Here is a 20,253-nt window from a genome sequence, read left to right on the forward strand (position 1 = left end):
TCAGAATGGACATAGAATGGTGACTGCAGTGTAATTATATATAATATATACAGTCCCAGCCATTACACACCGCAGTCTCCGTACAGATATAAAACAAGAAACAGAACATGTGGACACTAAAGAGTTAACACTGTACGGAGCTATAGTCCTGATACATAGTATCGATTGGCTGATACCGGAGCTTTGGTGATTTCTCTCCTCTTCCTCTATATAAGAACAGGAGATGTCAGGACGGGCCCTGGTGATTATTCCCGGTCACTGTATACGGAGAGTGCCGGCATCCGCAGCCTGAGAATGAGCCGCCTGAACGTGAGATCACATAACACGGGACAATTGTCTTCTCTCCCAGAGCGGAGAATTACAGGGTGAGCGGGAAATTCAAAATCACCAACGATTCTGTATTCAGCCAATCAAAAGAGAAGGGGAGGGGCCGGTAATGTAAATTCAGTAAAAGGAAACGCCCATGTTGACGTCATCTTGTTAAAGTTCTCCTTCTGGTCCGCACATGTGCTATATAAGCTAGGACTCCGCGCCTCAAACTTTATTCATTCAATTCTCAACCAGCAGGATGTCGGGACGCGGCAAAGGAGGAAAAGGTCTCGGTAAGGGCGGAGCCAAGCGGCACAGGAAGGTGCTCCGTGATAACATCCAGGGCATCACTAAGCCTGCAATCCGCCGTCTAGCTCGCAGGGGAGGTGTGAAGCGTATCTCCGGCCTCATCTATGAAGAGACTCGCGGTGTCCTGAAGGTTTTCCTGGAGAACGTCATCCGTGACGCCGTCACCTACACCGAGCACGCCAAGAGGAAGACCGTCACCGCTATGGACGTCGTGTACGCCCTCAAGCGCCAGGGCCGCACTCTTTACGGCTTCGGAGGTTAATTCTGCTTCTACTCTGCTCCATCTCATCAACCCAAAGGCTCTTCTCAGAGCCGCCCACATGTTCTATAGAAAAGCTACAATTCTGTGTTTACACTGCTTTGTGTTATCGGAAATCTGTCGTAGTGTATTGTCCTTGTCTGTACAATAATCGTGGTTAAGATATAGAAGCTGCATATTGAAGAGGAAACCCGATTTTGGGATTTGCAAGGATCTTATCTCAATGGCCCGAGCTGTGGCTCCGGTATATGGTGCTCAGTGTTTAGTTTAGTAGCTCCATAGTTTCCTTTGCTGTAAATATAGATCGGCCGATGTGTTCAGTGATGGGGGAACTAGTAGCAGATCAGGTGGGAGATGTGATTCTATACAGAGCGATGAATATAATAGATGTGGAGACTCCTTCCCCTAAACATGTGGAGGGACCGTAGTATAACATTACATGGCCCAGATTATGATCGCTGCCCGGGAGTTCTGTACTAACACTGTACAATGCGGAGAATACATTACTAGCCGACACCCGCTTCCCTCCTCTTTCTCGCCGGATCATGTTCTATATTGCGGCATCTCTCCTCTCCTGGCGGCCCGAAGACTCCCGAAGCCCGGTCAGAGGTGACAGCTCCTGCCCCGCAGCTCCAACAAAGAGATATAATTCAGGATCCTGGCGATAAATATGTCACTCCTCACCCTAATATACAAACCTTCTACATTACATCACTTTATGTTATATCGAGGACAATGCAGATGCATTTATTTGTTCTAGATCCCCTTAGGACACTTATATCTGGTATAGGATAAGCAGGGTGTATAAGAGCAGCTGAAATTATTGTGCTGTTTTATTATAAGTTTTAGTCACCATCCACAGTTGTATCTATTTGCGCCTCTGTAATTTGTATCAGCACCTGGGAAATACTTGTTACTATTTGGTAACATGTAAAGATTAGAATACAAAGCTCTCACCACCAGGTGTCGCTATTGTAACACAATGTATCTGATCTGTATAAACTAACGATTTATACTGCTGCGATAGACGATCTATGGATAGATATAAGGAAACAATTAATTTACCAGAGATTTGGGGGTTAATGTAACCCTTTAGTTAATAGGTTGTGCACATGGCGTTTTATCCATCTGGAGAATTATTGGGCTTATTTCTTGTAAACGTAATATAAAGCCAATGCAGCCCCGAATGGAGACTAAATATGGGGGCGCTCTACTATAGTGCACCGTGTAAGCGTATATAGGGATTGGGACTAGTGAAGCAGAGAGCGCTCCGGGGACTGAAGGGGAAACAGAGCATAAATAACGAGGGACAATGAAGGGTTAACTTTGTAGGTGGAGCAATAACCCCGATAGTTTACGCTCATTGGAGATTGACTTTCTCGCTTTGTCTCGTCCCTGTACACGTGATTACATTACTGTCTTTGTCGCGGGGAAAGGCTGGCTGCACCTCAAAATCCATATGTAGAAACTGTACCCGTCCCCCTTAGTGAGGGTAGCGGGGATGGAGTGAGGAGGAAACTGTCCTTGTGCTGAGGGTCACATTCTGCTATAGGAAGTTTTCTGGTAGTTATTTTTTTTTTTTTTTTTTCTTTTATATAAAAGTGAAGGTGTCCAATCCCTCTCATACTGTTAATGAAAGAAACTCATCAGTTCTACTATAACCCCGTATAAAGAACATGTCATAAGAAATCTAATCCTTATCAGACAAGATCAGCGGTGCCAGCTCTGTAGGAGACAATGTGGTGGCTCTTAGAAGAGCCTTTGGTGTTCGGGATGGTCTGGGATAAGCGGTGATCACTTGCTCTTGGCCGCTTTGCTGCTCTCGGTCTTCTTGGGCAGCAGCACGGCCTGGATGTTGGGCAGGACGCCTCCCTGGGCGATGGTCACCCCACCCAGCAGCTTGTTCAGCTCCTCGTCATTGCGCACGGCCAGCTGCAGGTGACGGGGGATGATGCGGGTCTTCTTGTTGTCCCGGGCGGCATTACCGGCCAATTCCAGGATCTCAGCGGTTAAATACTCCAGCACAGCGGCCAGGTAGACCGGAGCACCGGCGCCCACCCTCTCGGCGTAGTTCCCTTTGCGGAGAAGCCTGTGCACACGACCGACGGGGAACTGGAGTCCTGCCCGGGATGAGCGGGTCTTGGCCTTAGCCCGAACCTTCCCTCCTTGTTTGCCGCGTCCAGACATGACAACTTATTTCAGAATAATGTGATCATTCCCACACGTTCTGCTGGCTTTATAGTTCTCAGCTCCGCCCTCCGGCTCCTGTGATTGGGTAGATTTGAATCCGGCTAATGAAACTGGAATTGAAGACTCTCCAATAGGCGGCACTGGGCGGGGCGTATGACAGCACTGAGGTCACATGATTTGCTCTTCCAGTAGAGCAAGAGGCTGACGGCATTGCTCTTTTGCATGGGCTGCCTATAAATACGGCTGCAGAGGGAGTAAGCGACATCATTATCCTCTTTGTTTAAGTTAGGAATTCTTGAGATTGATAATCATGCCTGATCCCGCCAAGTCTGCACCAGCGCCCAAGAAAGGCTCCAAGAAAGCCGTGACCAAGACTCAGAAAAAGGACGGCAAGAAGCGGAGGAAGACCAGGAAGGAAAGCTATGCCATCTACGTGTACAAGGTGCTCAAGCAGGTCCACCCTGACACCGGCATCTCCTCCAAGGCCATGGGCATCATGAACTCCTTTGTCAACGATATCTTCGAGCGCATCGCAGGGGAAGCCTCCCGCCTGGCTCACTACAACAAGCGCTCCACCATCACCTCCCGGGAGATCCAGACCGCCGTGCGCCTGCTGCTGCCTGGAGAGCTGGCCAAGCACGCCGTGTCCGAGGGCACCAAGGCCGTCACCAAGTACACCAGCGCCAAGTAACCTGTTCCGCCTCCTGCTGTCACCCCAAAGGCTCTTCTAAGAGCCACCCACATTGTCTATAATAGAGCTGGGGCTTCTCCTGTCTGTATTCCCCGTATTCTCTTCTGTATATGTGGCCGCTATTCTGTCAGTACAGTCTATTGAGACTATATATATTCTGCTCCGGGATCGGGTGAGATCAGAGCGGCGGCTGCGGTTCTCACTGACTGCAGGATGTATATTCTCCTGTGGTGGAGCGGGGGGCGCTGTAGATCAGTTCTCCGTAGTTAACCCATTGCCCGATCTGTCTTGTGATCAGTATCTCCTCCACCAGATTCCCCGATTATTTCTTCTATAATCTCCGCGGTCCTGATCGATCACACAGCCTTACTGGAGTGGATTGTTGCGGTAACGCTATAAATCCTAATTTACTGACCGGGGAATCTATTGATCGGAATCGCCGGGGTTTATAATGAGACGCGCATCCTGCTGCCATAATCTTTGTGCACTGACTAGGGGGTACAATAGAGAAACAAGGATGATGAGGGTAGTAGTCAGACACTGAATCAGGCTCTACATCTCGGGGAGATCTCTCCATTGTTATCGGGTCTGGGGGAAGCGGGAAATTCAAATCCTGAACATCCTGTGATCAGCCAATGAGCATTAGGCATCGGACGGGACCGCGCGCACGGCCCATTGTTAACCCTTTAGCGGCATGTGCACTACAATAATGAGACAATTACAACGCTCAGGGCTATAGCTCCCCAAATGTCACCGACTGATGGAGATATAACAATGTATCCGGGCGCAGGGATAAAGATCCATAATAGACGATACCATCAGCTCCAAATCTGCCCCTATTAGTCTGTGTAAACCAGATTAACATGCACCTGCCAGGGGTGAGTGGCGGGGACCGGTACCTCTCCCCGCTCATGATGCTGGATGATATGTATAGTTATTAAGCTGAGGAATAATTGGCGGACATGTAGTGTTATACATATTGGGAGTTTCCCGCTCATTTCTACAATTATTTCTCCGGAATCATTGCCAAAACTTTATACAGGAATTGTTAGAGGAACAGTCAGTGATCACCGGGACTCCGATTCTCGCTGTTCCCGCTGGGTAGTAGAACATAGCGCTATCATAGTCCGGTGTATGGGGGTTTGTGCCGCTATCACAGTCCGGGACATCAGTGAGGATCGGTATCACAGGGAGAAGCGCACACTGCGCCAGCCTGCAACGTGCTGAGGAGTGATATAGAGGAACCTGCATCTACACTAGAATAAAGCCGCAGCAATTTAGTTCGGTGTGAACTGCTCCATTAATTAACTTACAGGTGCTATAGAGCGAAGACTCGTCTATCCAGTGGTATCCGGATAAGACGCATTTATATCCCGTTATCAGGAGATCTGCATCCTCTATAACACGGACTCTTTAGGGAGATAGTGATTTGGTGGGGGAGGGAAGTAATGAAATCTGGAGGAGGGGAAGAATGATGTAGATGGTGAGGGCAGTAGTCAGAACATTTAGTGGAAATCTCCCGGGGCAGATAATCAGAGAAGGAGCGGGAAATACCGGCAGACTAAGTTAGAATTGAGGGAAAAAAAACACCGCAACCACCAAAGCACAACACCGACCACACAACCACTCAGTAGGGAAGACACAAGGAATTGTAGCCTTTCTATAGAACATGTGGGCGGCTCTGAGAAGAGCCTTTGGGGGGAGGAGATGATTTCAGGATTAGAATTAACCTCCAAAGCCGTAGAGAGTGCGGCCCTGGCGCTTGAGGGCGTACACCACGTCCATAGCGGTGACGGTCTTCCTCTTGGCGTGCTCGGTGTAGGTGACGGCGTCACGGATGACGTTCTCCAGGAAGACTTTCAGGACACCGCGAGTCTCTTCATAGATGAGGCCGGAGATGCGCTTCACACCTCCCCTGCGAGCTAGACGGCGGATGGCAGGCTTGGTGATGCCCTGGATGTTATCCCGGAGCACCTTCCTGTGCCGCTTGGCTCCGCCCTTACCGAGACCTTTCCCTCCTTTACCGCGTCCCGACATCCTGCTGATTGAGAATAGAATGAATTATGTCTGAGGAGCGGAGTCCTGGTTTATATAGCACATGGCGGACCAGACGGAGAACTCAAACAAGATGACGTCATCATGGGCGTTTCCTTTAATAATTTACATTCCCGGCCCCTCCCCTTCTCTTTTGATTGGCTGAACACAAAAGCTTAGTTGATTTTGAATTTCCTGCTCACCCTGTAATTCTCCGCTCTGGGAGAGAAGACAATTGTCCCGTGTTATGTGATCTCATATACAGGCGGCTCCTTCTCAGGCTGCGGATGCCGGCACTCTCCGTATACAGTCACCGGGAATAAGCACCAATGAGGGGGCTCCTGTTATTACATGGATGAGGAGGAGAAAAGAAAAAATCCCCAAAGCTCCGTTATCATCCGATCGGTACTAAGTATCAGAGCTATAGATCCGTACATTAACTCTTTAGTGTCCACATTTTCTGTTCCTTGTTTTATTTTCATTATATCAGTCAAAGACATTAATTCACAGCTGTAAGGAGACTGCGGTGTCCAATGGCTGGCACCACTGACGGGGACATCACTGACAGGGACATCTGTGTATCTCAGTGATTATCGGGGCCGCCAAGATTCTACAAGGAAACGAGTCCTATAGGGATGGACGGGACCTAATAATCTGTGCTCGGGGCACAGCAGGTACCGCAAGTCTCTACAATGTAACGAAACCGCAGTCATCTCTGTGGAAGAAAAAGCCGCTCATCACATCAGCTCTATGTCTGAAGCTTCATCCCCCATAGACCCCTGGTCACACCCAGCAGATTATTACAACAATCCAGCTCTGCACCGTAATAGCAAAGTCAGGGACCGGACTATTACTGAGCTACTCTGTTATTAGCGATATATTCACACGATCAAGCGTTAATTCCAAATCTAGATGGATAAGATTACATTCCAGAAGTTCTCCGGCCGAAGTCTTCATGAAGGACGGACACTGGGATCTCTCCACACTGGTATAGAAGATCAGATATCCCAATGTATAACGCAGAATAAGAATCGCTTTATTCTAGAAAAAACAACTAATAGAGGAGACGTTTGCTGTTCACACTAAGCGCTTTATTAGGTCTAAACATCCCTTGAATGCTGAGGGGTTAAATTGTTTATAAAACAATCGCTAAGACTCCGGTCAGAGTTCTCATTGGACGATATTTTACAGCAGAGTAAGATCATATACAATAACTATTTACATAAAATAACGATAAAAGGAAAAATGTAATAAAAAGTCTGATTCAATGTGGAAAAGATCAATAGAAATCCAGGCCGAACGGGAAGCGAAGCGGGACTGAGTTATGAGACCAGCAGTGAGATCAGATCTCATGTATCTCTCGTGGTTAAAGGGTTAACGTTGTGATTATTGATCAGTAGATGTTATTAGAATGTAATCATTTATAGAATAATGAGGTGACCGCAAAAGAAACAGAATTAGCGGGAACCTGATATCTAGTAATGTGATTGCAGTAAACTGACAGTAGATGTCGCTGTTGCACAATGAACAGAAAACAGGACTGAACGCTCCCTTAGCCTAGATTCTATATATTGATGACTAGTGTTGCTCGCGAATATTCGCAATTCGAATATTTTTCGCGAATATCGCGAATATAGCGCTATATATTCGTAATTACGAATATTCGTTTTTTTTTTTTTTTTTTGTCTTCACAGTACACATCACAGTGATCACCCCTCTCTGCTTCCAGCTTGTGTGGTGTAAAGGCTGAATATGCGAAAAGTAGCATATGCCAATTTTCGCATATGCGAATTTTCGCGTGTGCTAATTTTGTATCTGCGAATATTCACGTATGCTAATTTTCGCTTCCGTGAATATTCGCATATGCGAAAATAAACTGAGAATATAACGAATATTCGAATATTCAAAAAGATATGTGACAAATATTCGTCCATATATTCGCGAATATTAGCGAATTCGAATATGGCCTATGCCGCTCAACACTATTGATGACTTTATCTACCTATCTATATATGCAGTGACCCCCCGACCTACTATGGCCCGACATATGATCAAATTGACATATGATGCTTTTTTTATGTCGGGGCCATCGCATTAAGTGCTCTCCGGCAGCGCAAAATGCTTAAGCTGCTGCCGGATTGCAGCTTAATGTTCCTCGTGTGGTGCGGTAAGTATTACTTACCCCTCCACGATGCTCCAGGGCGCCCTCTGGGTCCAGCGCTGGTCTTCCGGTGTCTTCTCGGCCCTCTCCAATGACGTCAATACGCTGCTGCGCACGCCATCCAATAGGAATGGCGTACTCAGCGGCGTAATGAAATCGCTACGCAGGCCTAGTAAGGCCTTGCGGAAGACAGCAGAGGACCGGAGAAGACAGAAGAGGACCGGAGAAGACCAGGAGAGCCCAGCAGAGGACCGGAGAAGACCAGGATAGGACCGGAGAAGACCAGGAGAGGACCGGAGAAGACCAGGAGAGGACCGGAGAAGACTGCGGAGAAGACCAGGAGAGGACTGGAGAAGACAGCGGAGAACACCAGGAGAGGACCGGAGAAGACCAGGAGAGGACCGGAGAAGACAGCGGAGAAGACCAGGAGAGGACCGGAGAAGACAGCGGAGAAGACCAGGAGAGGACCGGAGAAGACAGCAGAGGACCGGAAAAGACCAGGAGAAGACAGCGGAGGCCCGGGGTCACCATCGCGAGCAGCGGGGACAGGTGACACAGCTTCCTATACTTTACATTATATGAATCCCTCAACACACCATGGATTCGACAAACGATGGCTCGTTTGGAACGAATTACCATTGTATGTTGAGGGACCACTGTATATATATATATATATATATATATATATATATATATATATATATATATATATATATATATATATGAACAAAGACGAGGTCCGGCACCAGGATTGTTGCAGATAAAAGCTTGCGTTATTTTATTGAAGATATTGCAGTACAAGGCAGAACGTCTGGCGCGTTTCGCACGTGACCGTGCTTAATCGTAGACATACGATTAAGCATGGTCATGTGCGAAACGTGTCAGACGTTTTGCCTTGTACTGCGATATCTTCAATAAAATAACGCAAGCTTTTATCTGCAACCATCCAGGTGCCGGACCTCGCCTTTGTTCTTGTCTAATAATAGGCTGGAGGCGGTACCAGCCGGTCCACGGCACAGGTGGTGAGGAGGGCATGTATGTGGTGAGCGGCTCATACCTTGATACAGAACTCATTATAGTCCTAAAGACATAGATCCAGGTAACGTGCAAGATTACTGGTTGCAGAGTTTGTACATGAAATAATAGGACATCCAGGAGGTTTGGTAAGTGATTTGTGAATATTTGGTAAAAAAATAAATAAATAGAAGTTTGGTTTGTGTGAATGAGATGGTGATACTTACAGTACTTATAAGCTGGTGTATGCTCCACAGGAAGTTGTGTAGTTCTTTCCAGTCTGACCACAGTGCTATTTGCTGACACCTCTGTCCATGTCAGGAACTGTCCAGAGCAGGATAGGTTTGCTATGGGGATTTGCTCCTACTATGGTTAGTTCTTGACATGGACAGATGTGTCAGCACAGAGCACTGTGGTCAGACAGAAAATAAATTAAAAAAGAAAATAACTTCCTGTGAATCGCTTATACAGCAGCTAATAAGTACTGGAAGGATTATGTTTAAATAGAAGTAATTTACAAATCTGTTTAACTTTGTAGCACCAGTTGATTAAAAAAAAATATTTTCCAGTAGAGTACCCCTTTGAGCAGTAGTGAGGTTATGCTGGGAGTTGTAGTTTCACTCACCATAACTGTAGAACTGACAAGCGACTACAGCTCTGATAGGACATAGAGAGGAGAATGTACAATGATATCAGTGACTATAGGTGACGTCTTCTCTATAGTCTTCCCTTATCTAATTCGGATGGTACATACCGCCAAGACTTGTTCCAGCTAAAACTTCTCTCTGCAGAATGTGACGCCCAGACGTCTCCTCACTATGTCAGCGCATTCTCATCCTCTATATGAAAACACGTATTATTATAAACCTGCCAGACACTGTATCCTCTAAATATAATACTACTATACACTATACTCTTTGATTATAAACCTTCCATACACCGTACCCACTGAATATAATACTACCACACAATGTACATTCTGAATATAATACCAACACATACTGTACACTCTGAATATAAATCTGCCACATACTGTACCCCTGAATATAATAACGCCACACACTGTACCCTCTGAATATAATACTACCACATACTGTACCCTCTGAATATAATACTATCACACACTGTGTCCTCTGAACATAAATCTGCCACACATTGTACCCTCTGAATATAAATCTGCCACATACTGTACCCCTGAATATAAATCTGAAACATACTATACCCCTGAATATAATACCGCAACACACTGTACCCACTGAATATAATACTACCACATACTGTACCCTCTGAATATAATACTACCACCCACAGCGCCCTCTGAATATAATACTACCACAAACTGTGCCCTCTGAATATAAATCTGCCACATACTGTACCCTCTGAATATAAATTGGCCACATACTGTACCCCTGAATATAAATCTGCCACATACTGTACCCCTAAATATAAATCTGCACATACTGTACCCCTGAATATAATACCGCCACATACGGTACCCTCTGAATATAATACTACCACCCACTGCGCCCTCTGAATATAACAGTTAGAGATGAGCGAACTACAGTAAATTCAACTCATCACAAACTTCTCGGCTCGGCAGTTGATGATTTTTCCTGCATAAATTAGTTCAGCTTTCAGGGGCTCCCGTGGGCTGAAAAAGGTGGATACAGTCCTAGGAGACTCTTTTCTAGGAATGCATGCACCTTTTCCAGCCCACCGGAGCACCGGAAAGCTGAACTAATTTACGCAGGATAAGTTATCAACTGCCGAGCCGAGAAGATCGTGACGAATCAAATTTACTGTAAGTTCGCTCATCTCTAATAATACTACCACAAACTGCGCCCTCTGAATATAATACTACCACCCACTGCACCCTCTGAATATAATACTACCACAAACTGCGCCCTCTGAATATAACGTTGCCATACAGTGCACCCTCTGAATATAATACCACAACCGCAGTAACACCCCTCAACATCCGTTAGCTAATGCTATTACCACGGGAGGGGGGTATTGGTGGTGTTGCTAATGGATGATGGGGGTGCTACTACTGGGGGGGTGTTGCTGGAGGATGATGAGGGTGCTACTGGCCAGCAGTTCCCCCACATTAGGTAGGTAGCAGTTTCCCCACATTAGGTAGCATCTTTTCCCCACATTAGGCAGCATAGATTCCCCACATTTGGTACCAGTTCCCCCACATTAGGTAGGTACCAGTTACCCCACATTAGGTAGCACAGATTCCCCACATTAGGTAGAAATTTCCCCACATTAGGTAGCACAGATTCCCCACATTAGGTAGCACAGATTCCCCACATAAGGTAGCATAGACTCCCCACATTTGGTAGCATAGACTTCACACATTTGGTAGTAGTTTCCCCACATTAGGCCGCAGGATCCCTTGCAGGTTCCCCACAATGGGTCAAAGTCTCCCCACATTAGATCGCTAGTACAACCCCCCCCCCCCCCACACACACACACACACACACACACACACACACAAATAAAAAAAAAAACATACAACACAGAGAGACACACACACAAACTCACACACAGTCAGAGAGACACACACTCACACACAGTCAGAGAGACACACACTCACACAGACACACACACAGAGTCACACAGTCACACACACACAGTCACACAAACACAGAGTCGCACAAACACACACAGAGTCACACAGTCACACACACTCAGAGAGTCACACATACACAGAGTCACACAGTCACATACACACGGTCTCACACACACAAACATAGATAGAGACAGACAGAGAGTCAGACACACACACACTCACCCATCCAGCGCAGCGTTCCTTCTCACCGGGCGCCCTGCGAGTGACGTAACTGACGTCCTCCTATGCGGCCATGCGGTGTGACGTAAGGCCGGCGCAGACGTGGGAGCGGAGGCCGGGCACAGTGCTGGTGAAGGTGAGGGGGGGGTGTGATGACGGACGGGTGCACAGTGCAGGTGAAAGGGGGGGTTGCTGACGGACGGGCGCACCGCACACACAGCGCAGGTGAAGGCGGGGGGGGGTGCTGACGGACGGGAGGCTGGTTGGGCAAAGATGGGGGGTGTCGGTGTAGCTGAGGAGGGGGGGCTGGGTGCTGCGGAGGGTCTTGGTGTCACCCCCTTAGGTTGGTGTCACCCGGTACGGGCCACACCCCCTGCACCCGGGTCGCAACGCCACTGTTGCCAGGCAGAAAGTGCCCTAAAACATTGCAGCTTGAACCCTAGTTGGTGGCGGATAAGTCACGCAAGTTATCCAGCATTCAGAGTTCAAATACAGCAGCGTGTGGACCATTTTTAGGCCAAGGCAGGTCATCTGATCAGGCCTTGTTCAGTCAAATGTATCACCTAGTGTCAGTCCCTTCGGGATCCATCCCTCATTCATCTTAAGAAAGGTGAGGTAATCCAGACTTTTTTGACCAAGGTGACAATACCTCCTGCTGCACTGAAGGTCCTTTCTGACAGGACACTTGAAGCGGGACAGGCCAGAAGTTTGAGCGCAAATTGGGATAGCTCAGGCCGCAGGTCAAGCCAGCAAAACCAGTAGTCAAGGGGTTCATCGCTCCTCAGAGTGTCGATATCTGCGGTTAAGGACAGGTAGTCTGCTACCTGTCGGTCAAGTCGTTCTCTGATGGTGGACCCCGAAGGGCTTTGGCAATGTGTAGGACTTAAAAAGCTCTGCATGTCCTCCATCAACAGCATGTCTGTACAGCCGGCGTGTTCGTGGGAGGAGGATTACTTTCACCTCTTCCCCTGTTAGATGCCTGTTGTGCTGTGACATGACCCTTATACGCTGTGAACAGCATACTTCTTAATTTATTTTGGACCTGCTGAATCCTTTCCGCCTTGCTGTAATCCGGTAACATGTCAGGCACTTTATGTTTATACCAGGGGACTAGTAGCGTGGACACCCAGTACAGGTCGTTCTCCTTCATACTTTTTATACAAGGGTCCTTCAACAGGCACGACAGCATGAAAGACCCCATATGCACAAGGACGGATGCCGAGCTACTCATGTCCCGTTCCTCGTCCTCAGAGATGTCAGGGAAGGTATAATATTCTTCCCCCCAGCCACGTACAACACCACAGGAACCAGATAGGTGACAAGGAACACCCTGGGATGCCTGCTGTGGTTGGTCTTCCTCCTCCTCTTCAAAGCCACATTCCTCCTCTGACTCCTCTTCCTCACAATCCTCTTCCAGCGTTGCCGCAGGTCCAGCAAGCGATGCTGATAAGTCTGTTTCTGGTGGTGATGGTGTCCACAACTCTTTCTCTTCATGTGCATCTACTGCCTGATACAGCACTCTTTGCAGGGCACGCTCCAGGAAGAAAACAAATGGTATGATGTCGCTGATGGTGCCTTCGGTGCAACTGACCAGGTTTGTCACCTCCTCAAAAGGACGCATGAGCCTACAGGCATTGCGCATGAGCCTCCAGTAACGTGGCAAAACAATTCCCAGATGTCCTAGCACCCCGGTCATAAAAATATTTGTTGATGGCTTTTTCTTGTTGGAGCAGGCGGTCGAACATTAGGAGTGTTGAATTCCAATGTGTCGGGCTGTCGCAAATCAAGCACCTCACTGGCATGTTGTTTTGCCGCTGGATACCTAACAAGTGCACCATGGCCGTGTAGGAACGCCTGAAATGGCCACACATCTTCCTGGACTGCTTCAGGGCATCCTGTAAGACTAGGTACTTGAGCACAAAGCGTTGTACAATCAGATTACACACATGTGCCATGCACGGCACATGTGTCAACTTGCCCAACCTCAATGCCGCCAACAAATTTGTTCCATTGTCACAAACCACCTTGCCGATCTCCAGTTGGTGCGGAGTCAGCCACTGGTCCACCCGTGCTCTGGGTTTACAGGAGCGCTGGTGCGGTGTGACTCTCTGCTTTGAGGCAAGTCAATCCCAAAATGGCGTGACACTGCCGTATCCGGGATGTGGAATAGCACCTGGGGAGCTGGGGGGTTGCCGGTGATGTGGAGCAAGATGCAGCAGTGGAAGAGGACTCGGACGAGGATGTTATGGAAGAGGATGGAGTAGGAGGAGTAGAGGAGGTGGCAGCAGGCCTGCCTGCAAGTCGTGGCGGTGTCACCAACTCCTCTGCAGAGCCATGCATCCCATGCTTGGCAGCTGTCACCAGGTTTACCCAATGAGCAGTGTAGGTGATATACCTGCCCTGACCATGCTTTGCAGACCAGGTATCAATGGTCAGATGGACCCTTACCCCTACACTGTGTGCCAGACATGCCATAATTTCCTTTTGCACAATGGAGTAAAGGTTGGGGATTGCCTTTTGTGCAAAAAAAATTTGTCCGGGTACCTTCCACTGCAGTGTCCCAATGGCTACAAATTTTTTAAAGGCCTCAGACTCCACCAGCTTGTATGGTAAAAGCTGGCGGGCTAGCAGTTCCGATAAGCCAGCTGTCAGATGCCGGGCTAGAGAGTGACTTTGAGACATTGTCTTCTTGCGCTCAAACATCTCCTGTGGGCAGATGAGCAGGAACTGCTCAAGGCGAGAGAAGGAGAGGCGGATGGTTGAGAGGGGGCAAGGAGGGCAGCAGTGGTTGACCTGGCTGAAGATGCTGGACCAGGAGGAGGATGGCGGCTTTGACTTTGTGTGCTGCTTGTACTGACGTGTTGATCCCATAGGCGTTTGTGATGTGACATCATGTGCCTTTGCAAAGCAGTTGTGCCTAGGTGGGTGTTGGACTTCCCACGACTCAGTTACTTCTGGCACAGGTTGCAAATGGCCTCGTTGTTGTGAGAGGCAGACACACACAAAAAATGCCACACTGCTAAGCTCTGCGATGACGGCATTCTGGTGGTGGCAACAGCATGCGTTGATTGGTGTCCCGTCTGGCTGACCCCGGGTGCCGATGCATGCTGTCTGACTGTGCCACTAGCTCCTTGCGACGACCTCCCCCTGCTTCCAACTCGTCTCCTCCTCCTCTCTGTCTCCCCATCTAAACTTTCCCCCTCTTCTTCTCTTCTAGCTGGCACCCACGTGGCATCCATGGACACATCATCAACATCCCTCTCTTCACATCCCTTGCCGCCAGATCCACGTCCACTTGTGGGACTGTGCGGAAGAACCAGAGAGATCTCCCTCTAAATTTTGTTAAGATGCCTATTCCCAAGGGTGAGTCCCGTGCCCTCACCCATGATAACCTGTTGCTGGTCAGGTATAAGGATAAGAGGGGTGTCCTTATACTCACCACTATTCATGGGAATGGCAGCACCCCTGTCCCTGTGGGAGGTACCGTGGGACCGGTCCTCAAGCCCGATTGTATTCTGGAGTACAATCGGTATATGGGGGGAGTTGATCTCTCAGATCAAGTCCTCAAGCCATATAACGCCATGCGGAAAACACGGGCATGCTACAAAAAAGTTGCGGTCTACTTGGTACAGGTTGCCATGTACAACGCTTTTGTACTATCCCAGTACGCTGGCAACACAGGGACATTCCTCCAGTACCAAGAAGAAGTCCTAAGGTTCCTGATCTTCGCTGACCGGGAAAGAGCAGGCCGGACTTCCCAAGGGTCTGGAGTTATAGGCGCCAGAAAAAATGCAGAGACGGAAGGACACCACCTATCAGTGCAACACTTGCCCCGATAATCCGGGCCTCTGCATAGGCTGCTTCAGGGAGTATCACACTTTCATGGAGTACTAATTTTTCCCTTTTCATTTCAATTTTCCATAATTTGAACAATGTACCAAGTCCAGAGTACATTCAAAATTGTTAACCCCATAAATCACTAAATTGCAAAAAAAAATCTGGAAAAAAAACCTGATAAGACCTCTGGGGGTGTTTTTTCAGAAATGGGTCATAGGTCACTGACTCACTATCATCGGGGACTTTTTATGTTGCCTTAATTGCGCAGCGCTCTCTCTCCACCTGAGCGGGTGCGCATTTTAGGCAACTGGTTAGGGACGGCCACACACATCACATTCCCAGAATGATGATTCAGAGCATAGGGTTTGGGGAGGGCATAGTTTTTTTTAGTTTTGGCTATGCTCTGGGTCATCATTCTGGGAACATATGCTGTTTTATTATTTTATGATTTATAGTTTTCTGGCCCACTGTACCCCATATTACGGGCCTCTGTACCCCATTTGTCTACCCCAGTTACGGCCCGTTGTCCCCCATAGTGTTCCCCTATTTTAGGGCTCAGTGCTCCCCCCATTAACACTCCTTGAGGAGGGGTCCCACATCCTGGCTGCTATAATAAGCTCAAGGCCTCTGACTGACCTCCCACTCCAAGACCTGGTGTGCACCCACGGAGCGAAAATCATCAAAAATCAAGGTACCGTATATACTCGAGTATAAGCCGAGTTTTTCAGCACGATTTTTCGTGCTGAAAACACCCCCCTCGGCTTATACTCGAGTGAACTCCCCCACCCGCAGTGGTCTTCAACCTGCGGACTTCCAGAGGTTTCAAAACTACAACTCCCAGCAAGCCAGGGCAGCCATCGGCTGTCCGGGCTTGCTGGGAGTTGTAGTTTTGAAACCTCCGGAGGTCCGCAGGTTGAAGACCACTGCGGCCTTCAACATCATCCAGCCCCCTCTCACCCCCTTTAGTTCTGAGTACTCACCTCCGCTCGGCGCTGGTCCGGTCCTGCAGGGCTGTCCGGTAAGGAGGTGGTCCGGTGAGGAGGTGGTCCGGGCTGCTATCTTCACCGGGGAGGCCTCTTCTAAGCGCTTCGGGCCCGGCCTCAGAATAGTCACGTTGCCTTGACAACGACGCAGATGCGTCGTTGTCTAGGCAACGGCTCTATTCCGGGCCGGAAGCGCGGAGAAGAGGCGCCCCCGGTGAAGATAGCAGCCCGGACCACCTCCTCACCGGACCACCTCCTTACCGGACAGCCCTGCAGGACCGGACCAGCGCCGAGCGGAGGTGAGTACTCAGAACTAAATGGGGTGAGAGGGGGCTGGATGATGTTGAAGGCCGCAGTGGTCTTCAACCTGCGGACCTCCGGAGGTTTCAAAACTACAACTCCCAGCAAGCCCGGACAGCCGATGGCTGCCCGGGCTTGCTGGGAGTTGTAGTTTTGAAACCTCTGGAGGTCCGCATGTTGAAGGCCGCAGTGGTCTTCAACCTGCGGACCTCCGGAGGTTTCAAAACTACAACTCCCAGCAAGCCCGGACAGCCGATGGCTGCCCGGGCTTGCTGGGAGTTGTAGTTTTGAAACCTCTGGAGGTCCGCAGGTTGAAGACCACTGAGGGCGAATGATGAGAAGAGGATGATGAAGGGGGGGGGGTGTGGGGATGATGAAGGGGGGTGGGGATGATGAAGGGGGGGGTGTGGGATGATTACAAGGGGATGATGAAGGGGGGATGTGTGGGATGATAAGGGGATGATGAAGGGGGGATGTGTGGGATTATAAGGGGATGTGTGGGATGATGACAAGGGGATGATGAAGGGGGGTTGTGTGGGATGATGACAAGGGGATGATGAAGGGGGGGATGTGTGGGATAAGGGGATGTGTGGGATGATGACAAGGGGATGATGAAGGGGGGATGTGTGGGATGATGACAAGGGGATGATGAAGGGGGGATGTGTGGGATGATAAGGGGATGTGTGGGATGATGACAAGGGGATGATGAAGGGGGGATGTGTGGGATGATAAGGGGATGTGTGGGATGATGACAAGGGGATGATGAAGGGGGGATGTGTGGGATGATGACAAGGGGATGATGAGGATGTTAATGACAGGTCTGGATGATGACAGGGGGGGATGAGGTATTTCCCACCCTAGGCTTATACTCGAGTCAATAACTTTTCCTGGGATTTTGGGTTGAAATTAGGGGTCTCGGCTTATACTCGGGTCTGCTTATACTCGAGTATATACGGTATGTCCTTACTCCAAAAAAATGTATTTACAAATTTGGGGGGGGTCTTTTCTGCTATTAACCCTTGTAAAAATGTAACATTTTGGAAAAAAAAAAAAACATTTTAGTGAAAAAAAATATATATTTTTTTACATATGCAAAAGTCGTGAAACCCCTATGGGGTATTAAGGCTTACTTTACCCCTTGTTACGTTCCTCAAGGGGTCTAGTTTCCAAAATAGTATGCCATGTGTTTTTTTTTTTTTGCTGTTCTGGCACCATAGGCGCTTCCCAAATGTGACATGTCCCCCCCATTTCAGCAAAGTTTGCAAATGTGACTCTTTCTCTTCTGAGCATCGTAGAACCCCTGCAGTTCACTTCAGGTCCACTTATGGGGTACCTCCATTCTCATAAGAAATTGGGTTACAAATTTTGGGGGGTCTTTTCTGCTATTAACCCTTGCAAAAATGTGAAATTTGGGGGGAAACACACATTTTAGTGAAAAAAACACAAACATTTTTTACATATGCAAAAGTCGTGAAACCCCTGTGGGGTATTAAGGCTCACTTAATACCTTGTTACGTTCCTCAAGGGGTCTAGTTTCCAAAATGGTATGCCATGTGGGTTTTTCTTGCTGTCCTGGCACCATAGGGGCTTCCTAAATGCGATATGCCCCCCGAGCACAATTTGCTCTCAAAAAGCCAAAAATTACTCCTTCTCTTCTGAGCATTATAGTTCGCCCATAGTGCACTTCAGGTCCACTTATGGGGTACCTCCATACTCGGATAGAAAACCTTTACATTGCACAGATCTGGGATTGCACAGATCCCTCAACATACAATGGTTTCAACAAACGATTGTTCATTTGGAACGGATTAATATTGTATGTTGAGGGATACCTGTATAATAAACTAAAACTTACATAAATTGGGTATCTTTGTAACTGTATGGACCTGCAGAATAAGGATAAGGTGTATTTTTTACCGAAAAGTGCACTGCGTAGAAGCAGAAGCCAAAAATGGCATTGTTTTTTCAATTTTTTTTTAACACATGACCTGCATATTGACCTATGGGCTTCTTGCTCAGCCCCCATTTATAAGAGGGTCAGCCATTACAATCACTCTCTACCAGCACAAGATCTCTGAGCTCTTCTACCATCACTCTAGCTGTGGAAAAGTGGAGACCAGATGTCTCAGTGCTAGTGTCCAGCTACCTGGAAGGCCTCAAATCTACAGTCACTTCAAGTAAGTCAAGTCTGTGTCTGCTGCCACTACCTACAGTCTAGTCAAGCCTAAAGTCAAGAATCTACAGTCTGTTACAAGTATAATTAGTCCCAGCAAGCTGCTGGGTCCTTCCGTGTTTCTGGCCAACTCTCTGGGATTCTGGCCGAGCTGTAGAGACTATAACAACTGTCTGACCTCAGTAAAGCCTCCGTTAAACCATAACCCGGTCGTGCACTAGCCATTGGGATAGTGGAGATATCATTTGGGTGGTTCCTGATACACCCCCAACCCCTCCCCCCCCCCGCAAAAGAGGGGAAAAAAAACACTCTGGCGTAACAAACATTAGGGGTTAATAACACCTTGCCCCTGAGGTTAATACCATCCACCTACACCGCTACACCCCGTGGTCCCGCCATTCATTGTGGTTCACCACACTACCACTAGAGTGGTTACTATGCTTCCTGGCTGACCAAAACATCAGCCAGGAACCATAGGAACTGAGAAGTGGTATGTGGTCATCATCTGCAGAACCACTTCTTTATTGTGGGCATCTTGCTAATTACTTTAATGTCCATCTGTTGTCTGTTCCATTTGCACAACAGCATGTTAAATTCATTGTCAATCAGTCAGTGGCATACCAAGGGGGGGGGGCGGCCCGCCCCGGGTGCCACTCACAGGTGGATGCCAGGGGCGGACTGACTGGCCGGTCCGATTGGATGACGTCCAAGGACCCGACCGGGTTAAGGGCCCACCACCGCTGCCGCTGCTGAGGATCCGGGACACTCCCCAGATCCCCAGAAGACATCGCTGCCTTCTCCGGTATGTGTGATACACAGCTGCAGCTTACACAGAGGAGACATGACCTCCGTCCCCACGCAGCACGCAGTACAGGCACTGATGACGTCACTCATCGGCACCTGTACTGTGTAGGGGAGAAGACGTGGGCCCCTTCTGCTGAGGAGAACCATGCGTGGGACATCAGGTGAGCATACATATATATTTTGTTTAACTCTGCATATACCTATACGGAAGAGGGGGAGGGGGGTAACTCTGCATATACCTGTGTGAAAGAGGGGGGGGGATGTAACTCTGCATATACTTATGGGAAAGAGGGGGGGGTGTTTCTCTGCCTATACCTATGGGAAAGAGAGGGGGGTGTAACTCTGCCTATACCTATGGGAAAGAGGTGGGTAACTCTTCCTTTACCTATGGGGAA

The 20,253-nt window shown here is 48.4% G+C and overlaps 3 protein-coding genes across 3 annotated transcripts; 2 read left to right on the forward strand and 1 right to left on the reverse strand.

The window, feature by feature from the left end:
* The first annotated feature begins 426 nt into the window (after positions 1-426).
* Positions 427-899, forward strand: LOC130348358 (histone H4). The gene has a single exon (XM_056554760.1). It carries the CDS (start codon positions 569-571, stop codon positions 878-880), a length of 312 nt encoding a protein of 103 aa, XP_056410735.1. The 5' UTR covers positions 427-568; the 3' UTR covers positions 881-899.
* A 1,752-nt stretch (positions 900-2,651) lies between these two features.
* LOC130348365 (histone H2A type 1) lies at positions 2,652-3,064 on the reverse strand. The gene has a single exon (XM_056554765.1). It carries the CDS (start codon positions 3,062-3,064, stop codon positions 2,672-2,674), a length of 393 nt encoding a protein of 130 aa, XP_056410740.1. The 3' UTR covers positions 2,652-2,671.
* Positions 3,065-3,150: 86 nt separating this feature from the next.
* Positions 3,151-3,771, forward strand: LOC130348347 (histone H2B 1.1). Its single transcript, XM_056554750.1, has one exon. It carries the CDS (start codon positions 3,378-3,380, stop codon positions 3,756-3,758), a length of 381 nt encoding a protein of 126 aa, XP_056410725.1. The 5' UTR covers positions 3,151-3,377; the 3' UTR covers positions 3,759-3,771.
* Positions 3,772-20,253: the final 16,482 nt, after the last annotated feature.

Source organism: Hyla sarda, unplaced genomic scaffold (assembly GCF_029499605.1).
Source record: "Hyla sarda isolate aHylSar1 unplaced genomic scaffold, aHylSar1.hap1 scaffold_88, whole genome shotgun sequence".
Classification (NCBI taxonomy): Eukaryota; Metazoa; Chordata; class Amphibia; order Anura; family Hylidae; genus Hyla; species Hyla sarda.